The sequence below is a fragment of the Trichosurus vulpecula genome, chromosome 9 (genome assembly GCF_011100635.1).
Source record: "Trichosurus vulpecula isolate mTriVul1 chromosome 9, mTriVul1.pri, whole genome shotgun sequence".
Taxonomy (NCBI): domain Eukaryota; kingdom Metazoa; phylum Chordata; class Mammalia; order Diprotodontia; family Phalangeridae; genus Trichosurus; species Trichosurus vulpecula.
In genome coordinates, this window is record NC_050581.1 from 171,929,734 (window position 1) to 171,954,513 (window position 24,780).

Here is a 24,780-nt window from a genome sequence, read left to right on the forward strand (position 1 = left end):
GACAGAAGTAGAAGATAAGAAATGATGGCTTTCAAAGCGAACATTAATTCAACACTGTAATCAAATAATGAGTTTCTTTATGTCATATGTGATTCCTCAGTGCTTCATTGACAAACAGATGAGAGCAATGAAAGATCAAGGTCACTGGAAACCACATCCAAACTGATCAATTCCTAAAAATCTGTGATGGCCTAGGATACCACCTCAAATGCAACAAGAACTTCCTGAGCATCTACCATGTACCTTGTTCTAGATCTCAACAGAGATCTATCTGTCCATCCATCCATCTATCTATTGATAGATCCATCCATCTATCTATCTGTCTATCTATCCATCCATCCATCCATCCATCCATCCATCGATCAATCCATTCATCCATCCATCTATCTATCTATCTGTCTATCTAACCATCCATCCATCCATCCATCAATCAATCAATCCATTCATCCATCCATCTATCTATCTATCCATCTATCTATCTATCAATCTGTCTATCTAACCATCCATCCATCCATCCATCCATCCATCCATCCATAGATCAATCCATTCATCCATCCATCTATCCATCCATCCATCCATCTATCTATCTATCTATCTATCTATCTATCTATCTATCTATCTATCTATCTTTCTACCATCAATCTATCTATCTTCTCTATCTATATAGCTATAGCTATGTATCTATGTAAAAGTGCTCATTTACAAAGTGTTTAGCTTTGTTTAATTGCTCATCTACAAAGTGTTTAATTGTTTCTAGAGCACTGGAGTCCTGATAACTAGGTAGATATCCTAGCTCTGACATCTATTATTAACTGCATGACCAGGACCAAGAGCTCATCTATAATATGAGGACAATCATACTTGCACCATTTGGCTACTGCTATGAGGGAGTCACTTGGAAAACTTTAGTGTTAGAGAAACACCGGTTCTTCCAATTATTGTCTTTATAAATCCATTTTGGGAGTTTGAAGACAGCAGGTAGAAGCAAATGGATGGGGGAAACTCCATTCGGCTAGCTGTTGTTGGTTTTTTTTAATTGTAAAAAAAAATGAAGCCAGAAGAAATGCTAACAATTTTTTAAATACTGAATTAACCTTTTTGTCTGTCTCTCTCTTTTTTCGCTGTCTCTGTCTCTGTCTGTCTGTCTCTCTTTCGGGCAGAATTATCCAGTTCAAGCCAAAATCCCCTTGAAGATCCTGGTAAGTTTGCTGTTACTTCTCACATATTTCCTTTTCCTTGTAATGGGTTGCCCTGATCACCTTTCCAAGTTAATTTATTCCATGGAATTATAGTTAAACACCTTTTATCGTTCAGGAAATAAGAAATAAGAAAGGAAACAGCCTTTATGTAGCAGCCCCTTTATGTCGTGATGTTTGTAACATTTACACACATTGTCTCGTTTGATCCTCACAACGACTCTGGGGGATGGGGACTATTGTTAACCCCCTTTTGCAGATGAGTAAGCTGAAGTTAAGCAACTTGCCCAGGCTCACACAACTAGTAAATGTCCTAGGTAGGATTTGAATTCGGGCCTTTCAGACTCCAGGGCCAATCTTCAATCCGCTGTGCCAGTTGGCTGACTAAAGGCATTGATTTAGCTCATCACCAGAGCAAGCTTGTAGCCACACTGAGATGAAAATAAACTTATCAAGTATCTACTTTGTGCAAAGCACAGCGTTTGGCACTGTGGCGGATCTGATTACATGAGCAGAGGGGACTCCCAATGCAGCAACTCTTTCTATAAAGCACATTGTTACTGTTCTGCCACTTAGCAGAGAGCCCTAAGAAGTTACCTGAGACATACAGAGGTTCACTGACCTGCCCACACTTCCACATTCTAAGGGGCAGGTTCAGTATTTTAATTAACAGAGGCTTTCCTGACTCGAAGTCTAGAATTCTAGCAGTGATATGCGAGAATTCCCAGTGCAAGAACCTGATGGGCAAGTAATTCCTTTATGACTTATAGTCCTAGAGAGTTGCCTGGGCCCTTGAGAGATTAAGCGATTTGCCATTTTCCATAATCATATAGCCAATTTGTGTTAAAAGCAAGACCCGAACCCAGGACTATCTGTTAGAAAACAATGCCATTCATTTCCTCAACTCGTCTCTCTCTAAGGCCCAGCACAACACCATGATCACAGTGGGCTCTAAACCAGCTGTGTTGATGATATGGATGAAGGGAAAACTTAGCCACTTAAAGGATAAAAATTAGCCTCCTTAAGACTTTTGTAGCCTATTAATATTTTGATGACACTGTACTTATTTCATTGTATAGAGAAATCCTGGTAAGGACACTCCCTCTACCTGTAGTGAACACTTACTCTGCAGCTTATAGCTTTAATGAATTTCCTGGAGGCACTGAGTTGTCAATCAATCAGCAAGCATTTATTAAGCGCCTACTATGTACTAGGCACTGTGCAAGTTGCTAGGGATACATAGAATGAAATAGGCTCTACTCTTAAGAAATTTGCCCCAGGTCGCATAACCAGCATGTGCCAGAGGTGGTACTAGACCCCAAGTCTTCCTAATTCTGAGACTGGTTCTCTATCCACGACCCCACACAACCTCCCAGTAAACTTTCTAGGAATAGGTCTTATACTAATCACTTTGTGTTCCTAAACCAGTTTGGAAGTGTTAACATTTTAAATGAGTAACAATTCTTCTGTGATCACTCACCCAACTTGTGTTCACACTCATAGGTTGACCTCAGAGGGTAAGTTGGTTACTACTCCCATTAGAATTCTAGGGGTAACATTGAGAAGTTGTGGCTTCTAACACCATCACAGCTCATGAGCCCCCACCAGCATACTTCTGATTAGCATCAATCATCCAATCTTCAATTAGCTTTTAGAAAAGGATTTTTACTAAACATAGAAAAGTTTCTGTAAAACATCATTCAACATGTGTGGAGCACAATCCTATGTAAATATGTACAAATCCATGGTAACAGTGGGCTCAAAATTAAGATGCTATGACAAAAAGGGACATGTGTGGGAAACATGTGTGACCAAAGGGGAAACTCATGACTCCTGATTACTTTAAGTCTTCTTTTGAATCTATAGAGAGAATTCTTCTTTGGCACAAATGGGTCATGATACTTGAAGCTTCTTTCCTTGTGTGGTTGGATTCGTCATCAGTGAGGCCTTAGTATGTCTCTGTACTCAGCTGGATATATTGTCTCCTGTTGGTTCAAGCAAAGGAAGGGGGAAAAGATTCTTTTTTGCTTTCTGCCTTCTCCTCTCCCCTCAAAAGTTTAGAAGTGTTACCATTTTAAATGAGTAACAACTCTTCTGGGGCCACTCACCCAACTTGCAAACTCATAGGTTGAGGTTCTCAGAGGATAAGTTGGTTAGTACTCCCACTAGTGTTCAAAGGGTAACCCTCCATCCAAAAAGAGTTTGGTTCAGAATGGAATGCTGAACTCCCAAAGTGAAATATTCCACCCCTGGGCTGGAGTACTCTGGACTGGGGAGCATCTAACCTTCCTCTGTTATTTAAAGATACCAGAGGCATGTTAGTTTCTTTTGTTAGTCAGTAGCTCCTTTTCTCATCTTGATTTAGTCAAAGAGGTTTGCATCCCAAAGTATAAACAATCTTGTATACAAATCATGTCTACTGAGTGATTGATGGATTCTAGAACTAAATCAAAGAGCTATTTTCAACTGATAAAGGTATCACAGGGTAAACCAGCTTATTAATTAGGGTTGGTATAAATGGAATTCCACTCCTTACACATGGAATATGAAATAATATTTACTCTTATTAATGGGCAGAACATTTAGTTCAGGCTCTCAGAGGTGAAAGCATTGCATTTTCATCAGACAATCAGTGTCAGACTTCACAGTTAGGTTCATAGTTCCAGAGCAGGGAAGGAACTGAAAGGTCACGCAACTCTTTTATTTTACAGATAAGAAAACTAAGGTCTATGGAGTCTATGCGACTTGTCCAAGGTCACACAAGTAGTAAGCATCAGAGGTGGAATTCATATTCAGGGCCTCTGATTCTAGAGTACACACTACACTCAGTTCATTGTCATAACCCTCCCCATAATGAAGTTACTCTCATTAATCTAAATAGATGGTAGCTGTCAGGAGGGAAAGACAAGGATGCAAAAAAGCTGATGATCCCTTGTAAAACTGATACTGACAAAGACTCATCAAGAAAATTGGGCCACGATCATTGTGCTAGATGAAGGCAGGGCAAGCTAAGGAAGGAAATCTCTCCAATAGCAACCAAACTATTCTGTTTTCACAGGTAAATTAGGCTCTCAGGTCTATCTTGCTGTGAGCCTGGATGATAAATTGTGGTGGCAAGCAGGGTGGGACTTTTTCTTGTCTTTTGTTTTGGAGTGTTTCTCAGCACTAAGGCAATCAAGTGCCTTTTAGTCCTGCCTTTGCTTCAGTCAAAAGTCTTTGATTAGATAATCAATCTTTGACAACATACTTAAATCATGAGAAGGCTTAGGTCTCATGAATTTCAGTCGCCTGGTTGTGATGCCCTCTGATCCTGAAGAAGTACATATACACTCTGAATTTAGCATTTTGCTTGGGGCTTACTCACTGGAAGAGTGTTGTGTGATTTGACCAGATGAGACTCTAGATAGCCAGCCAATGGAGTCCCCAGGCTTTGAAAAACCCAGATGTTGATGCTTCTCTCTCTGGTAACTATGTATGTATTGTCTTGGTCAGACAATTAGAAGCCCTGTCTGGTGATTTGTGTTTATTTTCTCTGTTTATAATTTCTGTTTGTAACTTGTATTTTCTCTGAAGTTCAGGGTGCTGACTTTTCTCCCTGAACTAAGTGAATGATATATGTATGTTTGATTAAAGTGAGATTGTAAACCCCTTAAAGTTGCTTTCCTTACAAAAGCAGATGAAAGAATCTGTGCTAGCAGCCCTCCTGTGTGCTGGTGTTATTGGTCTTACACAGCCACAATAGTAGCAAGTAGCATTGTTGTTGTCCTCCTAAAGTCCCTGAGTGGTGCCTCCTTTTGGGAAGTCTGTGACCAAGACTCTTACTTGCCCATTTTATTTAAAACTGGTGAGAGATGGGGCTCAACAACGCCAAACCTCTGCCAATGTGCACCCACAAACCGTGGAAAGTCATCATTCCAGGCAACTAACAAGTCACTCAGACCCAGCTTCTGGAATTTGGTTCTTTTGTTCTGTCAGTTTGAAGAGAACAGTGCGGGTGATATCATTTAGAATGGAGTTCTTTTAAAGCTTTCACTCAGGAAAAGCAACCCGAGCTCTGGGGGTAGAGCTTAGCTCAGAAAAAGAGAAAGAAAGCAAGTTTGCATTGACAGCTTGATCCCAGAGAGAGGTGGCTGGCGGCTTGTCTAACAGGTCCTCTGGGTCTGGATGAGGCAGAGACGGAGCAGCAGTCATATTAAGTGAATGCACGCTGCCAATATTAAAGGGACAATTACCATGATTCTGCCTAGCTCACTGTTTGCTACTGCTGTTTCCTTCAATAAGGCCCCTTTTCACTTGCCAATTGGAGCTTGTCAGGCAACAATATTTCTCATGCACAAAACACAGATGAAAATGCCCTTGTGTTTTTAATACATTTATAGTTGTTAACAATAGTGCTCCACTGACAGAGGGGAGATTGCTCTTGTTATGAATGCAAAACACAGTCGCAGGCAATGATGTACCATGGCTGCTGGCCTGAGTAGCTTGAGGTTAGCAGGTGTCCCCCAAATAGAGAAGAGTTGTCCAGTGTGGTTCTGTGGTCCATTGTGGATGGCAAATTTCCAAAGAAAATGCCACATATATTGGACCTTTCTTTGATACCTGGGAAAATAGCAATGGTAGGAGAATGGAAAAGAGTGGGACGGGGAGAAGGAGAAGAAGGAGAAGGAGGAGAAAGAGGAGGAAAAGGAAGAGGATGACGATGATGGCGATGATGACAATGATGATGATGATGATGATGATAATCTGGCATTTATGTAATACTTTTAGGTTTCCAAAGCACTCTCATATCTTAGGATAACACAACTAGACCTGGAAGAAACTTCAGAGCCTTTCTAGTCTAATCCCACATCTAATCCCATCTCAGATTTTAGAGATAAGGAAACAGAGATACTTGCCCAAGGTTGCCTAAGTAGTATCAGAGGCAAGATCATTTCCTTTGACACTATCCAAAAATTAGGTTAGCCTCCTGCATTTTCCTGGTTTATCCAAGGCATTTTTACTGCTTGTGTACCCAAGGAGAGGTCTGGACCATAGAGACGTAAGTGGGTTTCTCACAAGTGAAATATGGCTGACCAATTTAGAGTTTTATAACTGGGTTGTGGAGACAAAGGAATAAATTAGGAGTGATACACTGATGAAGGATGAATGAGGGTGGAGGTTGGGACAATGTTGGGGTAGAGAAGTACAAAGTTGGGAGATCGATGAAGGAATAGTTAGCAGGACATGGTGACTCAGTTGTAACTGGAACATTATACAAACAATGTAAGTTTCTTGGTTGTTTTCCATTATCCTACCCAAGGACAAAACTCTTTCCCATAGAAACAAATTTCCTCATAGTTTTTTTAAGGTCAGCAATACCTCCTCTGCCCACAACTCTTAATAGTGATGCCAATTTCTTTAGAAGCACAAATAAGACAGGTATAGGGTCTTGTTTCTACAACCCCCACAAGAATTGGTTAAGCTAGATACTGTAGATATTATTGTCTGAGGCACAGTGGGAAGAACACTTCATTTGGATTCAGAATATTTACATTGAAATACTGGTTTTCTCACTTGCTACCTGTCTGACCTTGGGTCAGAGCTTTAATTTCTGCTTCCAACAGTTGAGGGAGATAGGTTAAATGACCTTTAAGGTCACATACAACTATAAATCTATGGTTCTCTAACACCAATTTTATAAATGAGGAAATTCAAGTTCGGAAGGTTTAAAAGATTTACCCATGGTTGCACAATGAGTAAACATGATATGGGATTCAAACTTTGTTTTTCTGACTCCGGATTTAGGTCTTTATATACTATGGCAAACTTCCTTTTTCCTGAATACAGAGCTTGTCTTCAGATTGTAAAGGGCACCCAAGTATTGGTAATCCAAGCCTTGATGACCTTAGTAGCAATAGCAAGACAAATGGAAAGATCAGCCAACATAGAGGCAAGGGCCTGGTTTCAAATCTTGGCTGTGTTATTTTACTACCCAGGTGATTTAGGTCAAGTCACTTAATCTCTCCAACCCTCAGTTTACTTACTTGTACAATGAGAGCTGGATCAGATTATCTCAAAGAGCTCTTCCAGCTCATAAATCCTATGAAGCCCTAACGCACTGGAAAAAACTAGAGCCCTCCCTCTGCTTTCAAACCTCACTGCCTCATTATCTCTACTTGAAAATTCATTTTAAAATTTTAAGTCTAATACCTATTGGTCAAATTTAAGAGAGATTCTGGAAGCAGTGGGGGCCTTCTAGCTTGGTGCTGGACATTAAAAGTGCTTCACAAAAGAAAGTTATGGAGCAGCAATCATAGATCAACAGCTGGATGATACCCAAAAGGTCACCTGGCCCAGCTCCATTTTACAGATGAAAAAACTCAGGTCCACAGAGATGAAGTGGTTTCCCAAAATCACTCAGGGAGTAAACCATAGGTTTAGGATTCAAACTCTGAATCCAAACCCATTGCTCTTTCCACTACATTGAACTAGTCAGGTTTGTCTAGAGCACATTACATAAGGAGGGAAATCTGAAGTAAGACTAGAAAGATAATCAAGTCATTGGGGAGTGTTGGTTGAACACCAAACTATGAAGAAGGATTGATCTAGGACAAGTGATTTCACTGTTATAGGCAACTCACTCCTTGAAGAGAAAACTTGCTCTGTCAATACTTGTCAACAGCTTATAGTCTTAAAGATTGGCCTAGAGTCCTCAAAGGTTAAGGGACTTGCCTAGGGTCACAGAGCCAGATGGGACTTGAACACAGGTCTCCTTGGTTCCACTATGCCAAGCCTGCACTTTTTGGACAGATAACGGAAGCATGGGACATTTTTTATTAGTTAATTCTCCTATCTATTTGCCTAGTTCTAACCTCTCTCCTGACTTTCATTTTCACATCTCCAACTGTATATTGGATATCTTTTTTTGTTTTGTTTTGTATTGTTTTATTTTTTTTAATTTAAATTTATTTATTTAACATATTTAGTTTTCAGCATTGATTTTCACAACAGTTTGAATTACAAATTTTCTCCCCATTTCTACCCTCCCCCCCACTCCAAGATGGCATATATTCGGTTGCCCTGATTCCCCAGTCAGCCCTCCCCTCTATCACCCCCCTCCCCTCTCATCCCCTTTTCCCTTCCTTTCTTGTAGGGCAAGATAAATTTCTACGCCCCATTGCCTGTGTATCTTATTTTTTAGTTGTATGCAAAAACTTTTTTTTTTGAACATCTGATTTTAAAACTTTGAGTTCCAAATACTCTCCCCTCTTCCCTTCCCACCCACCCTCCCTAAGAAGTCAAGCAATTCAACCTAGGCCACACATATATCATTATGTATAACCCTTCCACAATACTCATGTTGTGAAAGGCTAACTACATTTTGCTCCTTCCCAACCCATCCTGCTTTATTGAATTTTCTCCCTTGACCCTGTCCCCTTTCCAAAGTGTTTGTTTTGATTACCTCCACCCCCATCTGCCCTCCCCTCCATCATCCCCCCCTTTTATTTTTTTTTATCTTCCTCCCTCTTCTTTCCTGTGGGGTAAGATACCCAACTGAGTATGTAATGGTATTCCCCCTCAGGCCAAATCTGATGAGAGCAAGGTTCACTCATTCCCCCCTCACCTGCCCTCTCCCCTCCTCCCACAGAACTGCTTCCTCTTGCCACCTTTATGCGAGATAATCCACCCCATTCTATCTCTCCCTATCTCCCTCTCTCAGTATGTTGCTCTCTCATCGCTTAATTTCATTTTATTTCTTTTAGATATCTTCCCTTCATCTTCAACTCACCCTGTGTCTGCTCTCTCTCTTTTACATATATATATATATATATATATACACAAATATATATATAAACACACACATATATATATACACACATACATACACATACATACATATACACATAGATATATACATACATACACATTCACTTATATATATACATAAACATATATATATATATATATATACATATATGCATATTCCCTTCAACTACCCTAATACTGAGGTCTCATGAATCATACACATCATCTTTCCATGTAGGAATGTAAACAAAACAGTTCAACTTTAGTAAGTCCCTTGCAATTTCCATTTCTTGATTACCTTTTCATGCTTCTCTTGATTCTTGTGTTTGAAAGTCAAATTTTCTATTCAGTTCTGGTCTTTTCACTGAGAAAGCTTGAAAGTCCTCTATTTTATTGAAAATCCATATTTTGCCTTGGAACATGATACTCAGTTTTGCTGGGTAGGTGATTCTAGGTTTTAATCCTAGCTCCATTGACCTCCGGAATATCGCATTCCAAGCCCTTCGATCTCTTAATGTAGAAGCTGCCAGATCTTGGGTTATTCTGATTGGGTTTCCACAATACTCAAATTGTTTCTTTCTGGCTGCTTGCAGTATTTTCTCCTTGATCTGGGAGCTCTGGAATTTGGCGACAATATTCCTAGGAGATTTCTTTTTGGGATCTATTTGAGGAGGCGATAAATGGATTCTTTCTTTTTTTTTTTAAATGCAATTTATTTATTTAACATATTTGGTTTTCAGCATTGATTTTCACAACAGTTTGAATTACAAATTTTCTCCCCATTTCTACCCTCCCCCCCCACTCCAAGATGGCTTATATTCTGGTTGCCCTGTTCCCCAGTCAGCCCTCCCCTCTATCACCCCCCTCCCCTCTCATCCCCTTTTCCCTTCCTTTCTTGTAGGGCAAGATAAATTTCTACGCCCCATTGCCTGTGTATCTTATTTTTTAGTTGCATACAAAAACTTTTTTTGTTTTTGAACATCTGATTTTAAAACTTTGAGTTCCAAATTCCCTTCCCTCTTCCCTTCCCACCCACCCTCCCTAAGAAGTTGAGCAATTCAACCTAGGCCACACATGTATTATTATGTATAACCCTTCCACAATGATGGATTCTTTCAATTTCTATTTTGCCCTGTGGCTCTAGAATATCAGGGCAGTTCTCCTTGATAATTTCTTGAAAGATGGTATCTAGGCTCTTTTTTTGATCATGGCTTTCAGGTAGTCCAATAATTTTTAAATTATCTCTCCTGGATCTATTTTCCAGGTCAGTGGTTTTTCCAAGGAGATATTTCACATTGTCTTCCATTTTTTCATTCCTTTGGGTCTGTTTTATAATATCTTGATTTCTCATAAAGTCACTAGCTTCCACTTGCTCCAATCTAATTTTTAAAGTAGTATTTTCTTCAGTGGTCTTTTGGACCTCCTTTTCCATTTGGCTAATTCTGCCTTTCAATGCACTCTTCTCCTCATTGGCTTTTTGGAGCTCTTTTGCCATTTGAGTTAGTCTGTTTTTTAAGGTGTTGTTTTCTTCAGTGTATTTTTCAGTATTTTTTTGGGTCTCCTTTAGCAAGTCATTGACTTGTTTTTCATGGTTTTCTCAGCATCCTTCTCATTTCTCTTCCCAATTTTTCCTCTAGTTCTCTAACTTGCTTTTCCAACTCCTTTTTGAGTTCTTCTATGGTCCTGGGGCCAGTTCATGTTTTTCTTGGAGGCTTTTGTTGTAGGCTCTATGACTTTGTTGTCTTCTTTAGGCTGTATGTTTTGGTCTTCTTTGTCACCAAAGAAAGAATCCAAAGTCTGAGACTGAATCTGGTTCCGTTTTCGCTGCCTGGCCATATTCCCAACCAACTAGCTTGACCCTTGAGTTTTTCAGTGGGGTATGACTGCTTGTAGACTAACAAGTTCTATGTTCCGCGTTTGGGGGGGAGGTGCCAGCTCTGTCAGACCCGCACTACTCCTTCCCCAAGAACCCCCAGCCCGGGCTGGGCTTAGATCTTCAGCAGGCTGTTGCACTCCTGCTCTGATCCACCACTTTTTCCTCCCACCAGGTGGGCCTGGGGCCAGAAGCAGCAGCAACTGTAGCTGCCCCACCTCCGCTGCCCCCGGGGCTGGAAGCCGAACCGCAAACTCCTTCCACTCCCGCAGCTTTTCCCACTAACCTTCTCCGCAGTCTTTGGTGTTTGTGGGTCGAGGGGTCTGGTAACTGCCGCAGCTCACATATTCAGGGCGCTAGGGGCCCCATCCGCCTGACTCCAAGTTTGGTTGTTCCACGCCGCTCAGGCTGGGCTCTGCTCCACTCCATTCCCAGCTCCCAGCTCCCAGCTCCGTGTGGAATAGACCTCACCCAGAGACCATCCAGGCTGTCCTGGGCTGGAGCCCTGCTTCCCTCTGCTGTTCTGTGTGTTCTGCCATTCTAGAATTGATTCAGAGCCATTTTTTTTATAGTTTTTTGGAGGGACTCCGTACGGAGCTCACTCTAGTCCCTGCTTACCAGCCGCCATCTTGGCTCTGCCCCTATATTGGATATCTTGAACTAGATGCCCATGGACTTCTTAAACTTAACAAATCTAAAACTGAACTCATCTTTCTCAACTTTTCCCTTTCGTACCCTCCTTGTTGCTGTCATGGGACCAACTTCCCAGTCACCAAAGCTCACAGTCTGGGTATCAACTTTGATTCCTTGCTCTTTCTCACCACAATATCCAATTAATTAACAAATCTTGTTGATTCTGCCTTCACAGCATCTCTAAAATGTACCCCCTTCTCTCCTCTGAAATAGCCACCACCCTCCTACAAGACCTTATCACCACATGCCTGGACTATTGCAATAGACTTCTGGTAGGACTGCCTGTCTAAGGTCTCTTCTCACTCCAATCCATCCTCCACTAAGCTGTCAAATTGACTATCCTAAAGTTCAGGTCTGACCAGGTAACCTACCAACACCATAAATTCTGATGGTTTCCTACTGCTTCTAAAATCAAATATAAAATCTTGTGTTTGAGCTTTTAAAGCTTTCATAACCTGGCGCCTTCCTACCTTTCCAGTCTTCTTCAAAGCTTCTTCCTCCCCACCTACACATATTTTGCAAGGTAGCAAAACTAATATCCATGCTGTTCTTTTGGCAAAACACTCCATCTCCTGACTCTAAACATTTTCAGTGGCCATCCTCTGTGCCTGGAATTCTCTTTCTCCTCATCTCTACGTCCTAGCTTCTCTGTCTTTCTCCAAGTTCCAGCTAAAATCCCACCACCTACTAGAAACCTTTCCCAATCCCCCTCACTGCTAGTGCCTCCCCTCTGGGGTCAGCTCCAACTTATTCTGTTCATATCTTGTTTGTAATTAGTTGTTTGCATGTTTTCTCCCATGAGACTGGTGAAGTCTTTGAAAGCAGGGACTATTTTTGACTTTGTTTGTATCCCCAGTACTTAACACAGTGCAGGCATGTAGTGAGTGCTTAATAAATGCTTGCTGACTTGACATGAGGAATAAGCTTATGGGAGCCATTCCATAGGAGGGAGGTCTACAAGCAATGGCTACGTTGAGGAAGTCAAATCAGTCAATTGAAGAGACAATGACAGGAACAGAGAAGGAATAAAGAAGAAACAAGAGTATAGTATCATGGACATTGAAGGAAGAGTATGTATAATAAGGAAGTGGTAGTAGATAATAGTGTCAATTATGCAGAGAAATCAAGGAGGGCGAAGACTAAAAAGAGGTCATCTTTTGGGAGAAGGGGACCACTGAGCTTTGACAATGGAATTCTCAATCCAGGGGCTAGGAAACAGCCAGAATGGAAGATGCAATATAAGGGGGACAAAATAGATAGTCTGGACAGAGTGGCAGTAAATTAAGTATCGATTATTCTTTCTGGAGGAGGCAGCTAGGTTGCGCAGTGGACAGAGCACCAGGAAGATCTGAGTTCAAATCCAACCTCGGATACTTACTAGCTGTGTGACCCTGGGCAAATCACTTAACCTTTTTTTGCCTCTGTTTGGATCTGTAAAATGAGCCAGAGGAGATGAAAAACTACTCCAATATTTTTGTCAAGAAAACCTCAAATGGGGTCACAAAGAGTTGGGTATGAATGAAACAACTAAACAACAACAACATTCTTCCTGGAAGCATCACAGTGACAGAAGAGGTGAGAAAGGTACTCTAGAGCTGGGCTTCTTAAACTTTGTCTGCTCGTGACCTGTTTTTGAGTTTTGCTAGCTTCCGGGGGTATTTTGTGGTGTGATGACATGTGCAGTGCAAAGTGCGCATGATTTGTGTTCAGAAACAAGGCTGCAGTGAGTTTATGTGATGCAACACAGAGACACCTTGGATTCATTACTCATCTGATTTTGAATTACTTTTTGGTCATTGTGTGTTCAGAAACCTTTTACTGTTGCCAAATTTTTCATGACCTCATATGGGGTCATGATGCACAGTTTACGAAGCCCTGCTTAGAGTGTGGTGAGAAAGGGGGAATCTTGTGGTTGCTACTGTTGTTACTTTGTACCTAGTTATCTGTCTGTTTGCTTTGTTTTTGCCGTACATGTTAGATAGATACGATAGATAAGTTAAGTTTCTTGAGGACAAGAATCCTTTCAAACCTGCCTTCATATCTTCAAGACCTAGCACAGTTCATAACTAGTAGGTGTCCAATAAATTCTTGTTGTATTCAGGTAAATTCATTTTTTAAGAATAGAGTCATCTGGGCATGGTTTTAGGAGAGAAAGAGCCATTAGAAAGAGAAATTGAACATTCAGAAAAGAAGCAGTAAAGTCCTGGGGATACAGAAGGGTTCGAGGGCACAGGCAATGGTAAGGAGATGAGCTATCTCTTTTTTTGTTTGTTTATTTGTTTTGAAGCCAGAAAGACAGGAGGGAATGAGTAGAGACAAAGAAGTTTAGAAGTAGAGAGAATAGATCTTGAAGGACTAAATAAGAGAAAAACATATTAGCTAAAAAGATTCATAATGTCTCAGGTCAAACACAACCTTCTGTGTGAGTTATTTCCTCATCTCTCACCTGATGGTGCCTCTACCTTGTCCTCCCCACCCCATCCCAGCAACTACCTTTAATTCTCTCTTTACAGATTTTGTATACACACACACACACACACACACACACACACACACACACACACACACACTGGTTACCCCTGATAAAATATAAGCTCTTTGAGGGCTGGAACTATTTCATTTTTATCTGTATATCCTCAGTACATAGCACAGAACCCAACACATAGTAGGTGCTTATTTCCATTGGTTAATCACGCCATACTTTTAAAGAGTTTCTTGAAACAGTAAATTTGCCCTCGAACTCTGAGAAAGTCATTATTCCTCAATTCCCCTTTCTTGGGAAAGGGTACCTATAGAAATTTTAAGTGGGTACTGACACCGTTTCTGTTTAATGGTTTACCTCGATGGTACCTTATTGACTGCAAGCAGCTCTGGTTTCCTCTCTTCTCAGGTAACTCACCATGTGCTGACTGGCCCAAGCCTTGATTTCACAGCAGGGCCTCATAAATGAGATCCTTAGGAACTCCAAAGAGATTATCCTCGTTACCCTCTAAAAGTGACATGCAGATTAACAATCAGAGTATCCCGTTAGTCCATCAATAGATCAGGGAGCAGATATCAAGCAGGAGACCTGCAATAAGTGACTACTCTGTGCCAGGCGTTGTTCATGGTGCTGGCTTACAAAGACAAAATGAAATAGTCCCTGCCCTCAAGGGGCTTTCATTCTGTCAGTAGAAACAATATATCCTTGAGTAAATACAAGTCAATTGGGGGTTGAGACAGCTAAGCCATACAGCAGATAGAGATCTCAACTTGAAATCAGGAAGCCGTGAGTTCAAATCCCTCCATGAACACTTTCCAGCTATGTGACCCTAGTCAAATCACTTAACCTCTATTTGCATCAGTTTCTTCAACTGTAAAATGAGGATAATAATAGCACCTACTTTGCAGGGTTGTTGTAAGGATTGAATCAGATAATATTCGCAAATACTTAGCACAATGTCAGGCATATAAGCACAATATAAATGCTTTTTTCCCATCCTTTCCCTTCCCCAAGGTAGAGGCACTATCAGCTGAAAATTTGGAAATATCATGTGTAGCAAGTAGTGCTTGAGCAGAGATTTGAAGGAAGCCAGGGATTCTAACAATCATGGGGGTGGAGGGGAAATATTACAGGGGCAGCCTAAGCAAGAGCATGGAGGTGGGAGATGGCATGTTACGTGTGAGGGTCAGCAAGAAGGTCAAGGTAGGTACACTGTAGAGTGTACAAGCCTGGAGAAGTAGATTGGAACCAGCTAGTGAGGAATGATAAGTGTTAAACACAAGGGTTTATATATGCTCAAAGAAGCAAAGAGGACATTGGATCTTATGGGACAAGTGAGTGATATGGTCAGACATGTGCTTTAGGAATGTGATGAGCTGTACCCAGAATTGAAAAAAGAAAGGGAGATCAAGCCAGACCATATTTGGTAAGTTGTGCTTAACTTTTAATGATCTCAAGCTGATCCTTGAGGCAAAAAAAAAATATCTTAGTGATAATATTCCCCCAGTGAGACTCTAGAGCTTTTTATCATCAAAATCCAAAGGCTAATGAAAATCAAAATTGCAGGTGATTAGAAAGGACAGTAGAACCAAACACAGCGGATTTGAGCAAGCTGGAAAACAGTACCAATAATATCTTGACCCTAAGAGCTGGAGTAAAATATTTCAGTGATGTATATGATCAGAAAATGAGATGGGCTAATCAGAGAAGAATGAGAGAGCCATGGTCAATCTTAGTACTGTGCTGGTATGTCAAAATATATAACTACAGGATGGCATCCAGGGCACTACATAGGAATTCTATCAAAAAATGTACTGAAAGTCAGAAGCAAGAATCCCACCAGGATGAGAAGGCATAGATAGGCTGAGATCTGCACCAGCAGAGAGGTACCTAAGCCAATACAAAGCATTGAAGGGTTGCTAATGAAGAACTTTCCTTTGTTGTATATTGAAAATACAGTAAAATTAATGCCATCAGAGCACCGCCACATAGAATGTTAGCGCTCGAATGGACCTTCCAGATCATCTATTCCAATGCCCTTACTTGACAGGTGAGGAAATCATTTTGTTAGGCTACCATATATCTCATCTACTATACTATGGCATATTTCCAGATGAAGAGAGCTAAGGTAGGGACACAGCTCTATTATTTCCCACGGAAGAGGGAATCTTTATTGATAAACAAACAAATAGAAGAATGAAAGAAATAGAAGTGTGCTCTTGGAAAACTTCCTGTCATGGGAGGAGTTTTCCATTTCAGCATCTAGCACTGATAAAAAAATGTATGAAACTTTAAGTGTTTCACCAGATTCCAGTAAATTGATTTTGGAAACTTTTTCCTTTCTATGTGCATTAGTGTACTTAATAGTCTAGAAGACAAAAGGATGAACAATTTAGAGTAAGCACACCAGGGATCCTTCGCCCAAGTATATGTATATATTAATAAGGCAAAGTCCATTTCAGAATTCGTGTTTTTGTAACTTGATTGTATTGGCAGTTGGAGATCTGTAATGAGATGGACAATTAGTTCTTAAAAGCAGGGAGGAATGCTTATTACTGAAGTGTTGGGTAGATGTTTTGCTTTTTTGTTCAATTGCATTTTGATTAAAGACATTTCTTGGGATATCCATTGAAATATGAAATAATGCCAGGAACATGTTTGTTAATTCTTTAGGATTTAAGTGAATATCAGAGAAGATCAAAGAATCATTGATCAGCAAACTCTGTCTATTCTTTCCCTTTTTTCTGGTTATTTAAGTTCTTTAAAAAGGCATCATGTTTTAATGTGTTCATTATAATGAGTTCAAGAATTGAAAGTATGAATATGTGAGATCAAGTCTAGCCTCTTATACATACTGGCTATGGGACAGATCAGTAAACTACTGTAAGCTTCAGGCTATAAATATACATATATGTGTGAGTATATATGAAGATACACATATATATATGTATATATACACGAATATACACATATATATTTATACATCTATATATACACATATATACATGTGTGCCTACAGCCTGAAGCTGCTGAGCTTCAGGATATATGTGTGTCCATACATACATGTATGTATATAAAGATATGTGAATATATATATATACATATATATACATATGCTATAATTATATACTTCATACTTTATGTATTATTTATATATAATTAATATATAGTGCCTGAAGCTCACAGCAGTTCAGTGATTTATCATATATATAATATATATAATATATATATGCACATACATATGCATAAATACTATATATGTGTGTGTATATATGTATGTGTGTGTATATATATGTATGTATATATACTCAGTTAGAAATAGATTGTGATCTGTGTCCTTCATGCCAGCAAAATCAAAGCTCTTCAACAGACCAACAATTAATATTTGTGGAAGGGCAAAGAACCATGTGACTTATCACCTTCTCTCTGACACCTTTTCTGTCACTGTTACTGTCACTGTAGAAGTAGATGGGTGAAACAAGACAAAGGACAGTTGTATATATTTCATAAATCATCATAGAAAAAAAGATCACCAGTGGCCAGCTTCATGCCAATCAGTCTCCCAATACTTAGCTAAACCGCATTTTGGATGACAGTCATTGCATAAGGAACTTAGCAAGTGTAAGATGGGGAAGGGGTAGATAGACAGACAGATAGATACACACATACATACATATATGTATGTTTATATGTATATGTGTACATATACACATATACATATATAAAACACATGATATATAGTAATATATATTTAACAATTTCAAATTGCTCTAAAACTTTTGGGATTCTGTGTGTTACACGCATGTATCTGTGTATATGTGTGTGTATGTGGTAGGTATATCTCCTCCATTATTAGAATGCAAACTTCTTGAAGGCAGAGACTGTTTTTTGCCTTTTCTTATATCACCAGCACTTACGCCAGTGCAGTATAGTAGTCCCTTAAGAATGCTTCATGATTGATTGTTCTGAAAATGATTCTGTGGTATTCACGGGTTACATACTAAGTGCAACAGTGTAGTGTAATATGGCACCCAAAAAGAGCAGGGGGAAGCTAGTTTGAACTTATATTACATTAAGAAAATCAAGGTATCCATGAACTGGGAAACAATGGTACCCCATACTCACAGCACTTGTAGAATGGTGTATTATTATGTGCACTAAACTGCTGAGTGTGCAAGCAAAGGTCACCAGGTTGGTGAAAGACCTCGAGATAACATCATATGATGATTTGTTGAAAGAACTTGGAATACTTAGCCTGAAGGAAAGACTTAAATTCTGCCCCATGAAAGCATTGTTCTACTTGGCCCCAGACATCAGAACAAGAAGCAAAGGGAGGAAATTACAAAGATGCAAGTTTAGATCTGATGTTCTCAGTCCAAAGTGGACTGATCTTCCTGGGAGGAAACAGGTTTCTCCTAATTGGACTTCATCAAATACAGGTTGGATAACCACTGCCAGGTACGGCTTTGATGAGGTTGTGCCTGAGATCTCTTGCAACTGAGAGATTTTATGGTTCCGTGAATAGACTCACAGCCCACCCATTGTGGCAGAACTGTGTCCAGTTTGTGCTCCAGAAACAAGCATACCAAGAACTCATGGTACTTATTCACAAATACCCAAGTCAAGAAATGCAAGAATATTGGTGTTTTAGAAATATTGGAGTATTAGCCTGGCACAGTGAAAGGACAGCTGGCCTTAGTTTCAGAAAGTCCTGCTCCTGATTCATATTGGTTATGTGATCCAAGGCAGATCACTTATCCTCTCAATATTCTCACTCTGTAATACTCTAAGTTGCAGAGAAGGGGCCAGACTTCATTGGCAGAGACAGTTTTCTCACCAGGAATGTTTTACATCATTCATTTCCCAGGAGGCTGCCCTTCTCTGGATTTCTCCATTACAAACCAGAAAATCTTCATCCTGAAAGATCACCTTAGCCATGGAACTCACAAACTCATACCTCAGAAGTGCCTTCTGCTCCACAGGCCCCTCCCCCTTTTTGGAGGCTGGAGGGCTCCTCCTAGGACCTCTGTTTAATGAGTGTGATGAGGCCAATCATCTCATCTTTTCACACCAGGCTAGGACCTTTGGAGTTCTCTATTATGTCTTCTCATGGGTATCTTCTTCCTTCCTCTCCTTCCCCCAAACTCCTTTCAATTTCTTTGCATCTACTGCTCAGCCTGTTTTCCTCTCCAGGGAACAAGATGCCCTTCCCAGGATAAGATCATCATTTCTTATCTTATCCTTATACTATTAACTCAAGCTTTGAGTGACACTACGTTCCTCAGCCTCCTCTTACCTCTGGTTGGAGGATTGGAGGGTAATTAACAAACTTCCCAATGCCTTTCTTTATAGAGGAAAGAAACTAGAGCCTTAACTTACTTCACCGTGTATCTGCTGCTGTGCCTGGTTTCAACTCCTTGGAACAAGACTTCCCCATGCCAGGTACCTCCTGGTGCCCCCCTGACCTTTCACCTCCTTTTCTACGCTGTCTCCTTCCATTACATGATAAGATCCTTGAGGGCATGGACTTTATCAATTGTGTCCCCAGCACTTAGCACAGTGTCTGGCACATAGTAGACACAATAAATATGAATACCAAAAAAAGAAGTCAGAGAAAGTAGATGAGAATATAAGACAAATTGAAGGTAATCTCAAATTGGAAGCTCAACCAAGTAAGATGGTCCCAGATCTTGCCCAAAGGGGCAAAATTCCCCCAAATCTCCAATATTTGCAATGGAAATTTGCAGCTCCTTATGAGGTCAGCTTCTTCCTCGGGTCATTTTCTCCCTTCCCCAGCCTGGAGTGGGGTTGGCATCATCCATACTCTTTCAAAGGTGAAAGCCAGAAGAATCCAGAGACTGCAGAGAGCTGATCTCTCTTCAGTCCAGCTCCCACCACTCCACCTTGCCCCTTGTGCAGGCACAGGGCATCACTCCCCACCACTGAAGAGGGTTCCAGGCCAATGGACCTGGGACTTGAGTTACAAATGTAATTTGTATTTGTACTATATTGTGCAATACAGTTGGTTGACTGACTGCTAGATCCAAAGACTGATAAGTTCATTTCCATTCAATGATTATTTAGTAGAATGCCATCGAAATGTGAGCTCTTTGAGGTCAGGTACTATTTCACTTTTGTTTTTCCATTTCTCACACTTGCCAGAGTCCCTTGTATGTAATAAGAGTTTAATAAACATGTTCTAAATTGAAAAAAAAATTAAGGGAAGATTGCCTATATGTAATAACATCCAAAATCCAGCAAGCAAGAAATAGCACAGGACTAGAAAATACAATCATCCCCAGCTACCTCATATGCCAGGATAAAACATAAACCAGGACAAATCTCAGGGAACCTAATGTTAATAACAGGAGCCAGCAGTGTTATACCATGGAAAGAGCACTGGTTCTGGAATCATGGGCCCTTGGCTCAGCTCTCACCTCTGACACCAACTACTAATGTGACTTTGAGCAAGTTAACTAACCTCTCCAAGCTGCCATTTCCTCAATTTTAAAATCAGGGTTGGATCAGAATCCAGAGCTTTGGCCTCTGAGCTCCCTCTGGGCTGTAGAACAATGATCCTATGACACTACAGTCACTGTTCTTCCTACTTCTTCCAGGTAAAATCATATGATGCTAAATAGAGAAAATGAGACTCAGGCAAGCAGGTTCCTTAAGTAAGGGGGAAAACAAGGAACAACAAAATCCAAGGCAACTGTGAAGCACTTTCAATCCAGGATCATATTTTTCAGGTTTTGAAAATCTATAAATATCTCTCTTCATGATAAAGGAAGGAAGGAAGGAAAGGGGGAAGGAAAGGAAGCCTGGGGGGAGGGAGAGACAGAGAAGAAAGGAAGGAAGGAAGGAAGGAAGGAAGGAAGGAAGGAAGTTAGGAAGGAAGGAAGGAAGGGAGAGAGAGTGAGAGAGAGAAAGAAAGAAAGAAAGAAAGAAAGAAAGAAAGAAAGAAAGAAAAAAGAAAGGAAGGAAGGAAGAAAGGAAGGGAGGGAGGGAGGGAGGGAGAAAGGGAGGGAGTGAGAAAGTAAAAAGGAAAGAAAGAAAGAAAGAAAGAAAGAAAGAAAGAAGGAAGGAAGGGGAAAAAGGGAGCAAAAAGAGGTAGAGAGGAGAAAGCAGCAGCATTTTCTTCAATGTACACATAAAAAATCTGAAAACTCAGGCATGATTATGGAATCTTCACTTTTTTACCTTAAAAGTAATTTTAAAGCAAAAAGAACATAAACAATACACACTGACTCTTGACACTCCATTGCTTTCTTAAACTCGAATAATAAAAATTTGCAAATGAACAAAAGAGTGGGAGGTAGATATCTGATTTACAATGTTTTTGAGATAAAGAACACTATAAAAAAAGATCAATGTGAATAATAAAGCATTGTTAACTGAGTCATGACACTTCTATTCTCAGGGAAGATTTGAACGCTAGAACTCTGCAAATGAGCACCTTGTGCCACCTTCAAAGTGGGAGGAAGACATATAATTATAATTCTGAAAGTGAAGAGAATTCAGGGGGAAAAAAACCTGAGGAAAAGTTTATTGAAAAACATATTGATGTATCAATATTATAAATTACTTTATCTTATTAAGCTAAAAAATATTCTTTTGTAGATTACTTCATCATGCTACAGAACATATTCCACAGAAAGCTTCACCTGCTTTAAAAGTACTTTTGATGCGACAAAACACTCCTACCATAAAACAATTCTGTAACTTTTCAAATATCTGATATATGTGTATACATATGTATATATGAAGATACATGTACATATACATATGTATGTATATATGTGTGTCTATGTATAGATGGATGTGTATATATGTATGTCTACATTATATATATGTCTATGTCTATATTATGTCTATATTATCTGTATGTATGTATTTGTATTATATATGTGTATGTATTCAAAAGATGCATCTATGAACCCCTACGCAAACTCGGTATTGAATTAAATGAAACTGTTTTAACATCCTTTATAAAGGAAAAGCAGATGTAATATTATATTTTGAATTCACCTATCTCCTTTGCTTTGTTGGAGGTGTGAAGGAGGTAAAAAATAAACAAAAACATGAAATACTGTTATGAAAAGCAGTGTTGTAATAGAGAAGGAAACTGGAAGTGTCTTACCTCAGGAACAGTAAAATGAATGGTAGCAATACAGAGGTGAACTTTATTCTAAGGTTCTCATGCTTAACTGCCATTGAAGTCTCAGAGCAGAGAGACCTCTGAGTGTTGATCAGAGCTCCTGGGCTGACCCCATTACCACCACTGACACTCATGGAAGCAAAGGGGCAGTGGAAAAGTCAAACATTTAGTGACCAGGCCCGAAATTATAGAGCTATGGTTAACGTGTCCTTGGCAGGGTGCTTTACTGTCTGAGGAGAACACCCTCATTAAGAGCTGCCAAAAAGAAAACAAAGCATTTTTCTTCCTAAAATGGGCAGCTTTTTATGAGAATGCCTGTTGTCCATCCAAAGGGCTTCACGTAAATAAGGAGGGAGAATATAAAAAGTGGAATCATGGGGCCACTGGGGATACAGCTGAGCAACAGTCTAAATACTTGCCTGGCTCCATTGGAAAATGTAGCCACCTTCTTATTCATCCTTGGGAGATGCCTCAACAACGAGGCACATTCGGTGTCCCTAGCCAGAATTTGGGGGGTAATCTCAGAGAAAAGGCCTTAAGATTAATGAAGACCAGGAAAGGCTTTGTTTATTCCAAAGATGAGACTTTAGCTAAGATTGGACGGAAGCCAGGAAAGCCAAGTGGGGAGGGGGGAGATAAGGTGGAAGAGTATTCCAGGCTTAGAGAATGGCTAAGATTTTCTCAAGGTCACACAGCTAATAAGTGAACGGAACAGATTTCTGCTGCTCAAGAAGTAATAATAATTAATTATATGTCATAGGTGTACTGGGAAGACAACTGATCTTGAAGTTACAAGAACTGAGTTGAGATCTATTTAATTACAAAAAAAAAAACAACTTGTTAGGGGCAGCTGGTCGTGTAGTAGATACAGTGCTGGGAAGGATTTGAGTTCAAATCTGGCCTCAGACACTTACTAACTGTGTGACTCTGAGGAAGTCACTTAACCCTGTTTACCTCAGTTTCCTCATCTGTAAAATGAACTACAGAAGGAAATGGCAAACCACTCCAGTATCTTTGCTAAGAAAACCCCAAAATCCCCAAAAAATGGGATTTCAAAGAGCTGGACATGACTAATCAACTTTTTAAAAAATCATGCAACTTAATAGGAAAACCCAGCCCTCGCCCTCAAGTAACTTTCAATCTACCGTGACACCCATGGAGACGTGAAAGCTAATCAGGAAGCCAATTCACCAATATGGTACCAGCAAAACTGAAATTTAACCAATGAATTTAGGAATATTGTCTTACTCTGCCACACAACCCTAGTAACAATAGCTTGACATATAGACTTCTGTCTCTTTGAGAGCAGAAATAGTTTCATTTTTGTCTGTATCTCCAGCACTGTACAAGTACTATGTGTATATGTATTTATATGTGTGTGGATGTGTGCGCGTCTGTGTACATATCTAGACATCTGATTTGATCCTGACAATGACCCTGGAAGGGAGCTACTCTTATCATCCCTATTTTAGTTGAGACAAATGAGGCAGATAGAGGTAAGTGACTTACACAGCATCACACAGCTTGTGTCTGTTGCTGGATTTGAACTCAGGTCTTCCTGACTCCAGGACCAACATTCTACCCACTGCACTACCCAACAGTGTCTAAAATATTACATTTCCTTTAAGATCACCTACTTGAATGCCAAAGACTGTGTTTTAATGGATTTCCCTTGGTGGAAGGCCACTGCCAGTATGGAGTGTGTATAATTGTGGGCTCACCCCCAAGTCTTCTCCCCAGATTTGAACCTCTGTCACTGCAATAGCTAGTTATAGCCCTGCACCTATGTGAGTAAGTGTATCATCTTTGCCCATCCAATATAATGAGCAGGTAGTGCAGTGGGGATATGGAGTAAGAAGAATAACTTCAGTTAGTTGGCCACAGAACTGTCTCACTTAACTGCTGTGATAGATCTGCTGCCCATTCTGTCAGTTTCCAGGAAGATCTGCTGGTGAAGAAGTTACAGGAAGATGGATAGACAATATCTCCTGATAGGAAGGACCTTATAATAGGGCTCATATCCAACTGGGCTCTCCCCACACACATATACATAACTGCATGGATAAGACTAGTTTTTTCTCCAAAACTCAACCAAGCTTTCCTAAGACTTGATTGACTAGGAAGCAGCATCCTAGCAGACTCTGGGAATATTGACATGGTTTTCTGGTCCCTTAAGGGAATAAGAAAGCCATTCATGTCAGGTCAGGGCCCTTTAGACTTGGTCATCCTGAGGTTATACAAGTCACTATACCATGCCTATTGACCAGATACATTTTGATAAGGATGCAATGGCGGCTTCATCTACCTGAGCTAAATGGTGTTTGCTAACTGAATATTCTTTCTATGATATGACCAAGTGACCCATATTTTGTTAACTGTTGAATAACCTGCAAGTGGCTCAATTAATCCCAATATGAAACCCAAACTAACAGGAAATCAGCTTGTGACACACCTGCCCCTATCACCTACAAATAATGGTTCCCTGGAAACAAAATGTTTGAGACTGTTCTGTATACCACTTTGACGATTGCAGGGTCAAATAAGGCTATAAGTCAGCCTTAGGGAGAGGGGGTCAGAGAGAATCTAATTATTA

At 40.1% G+C, this 24,780-nt stretch overlaps 1 protein-coding gene across 1 annotated transcript in view; it reads left to right on the forward strand.

Annotated features, from left to right (window-relative positions):
* MDFIC2 (MyoD family inhibitor domain containing 2) overlaps positions 1-24,780 on the forward strand; it is a 171,507-nt gene that overhangs the window by 97,569 nt on the left and 49,158 nt on the right. The window contains exon 3 of the mRNA XM_036737625.1: positions 1,161-1,199. Coding sequence (XP_036593520.1) covers positions 1,161-1,199 — 39 coding nt within the window. The remainder of the gene's footprint in view (positions 1-1,160; positions 1,200-24,780) is intronic.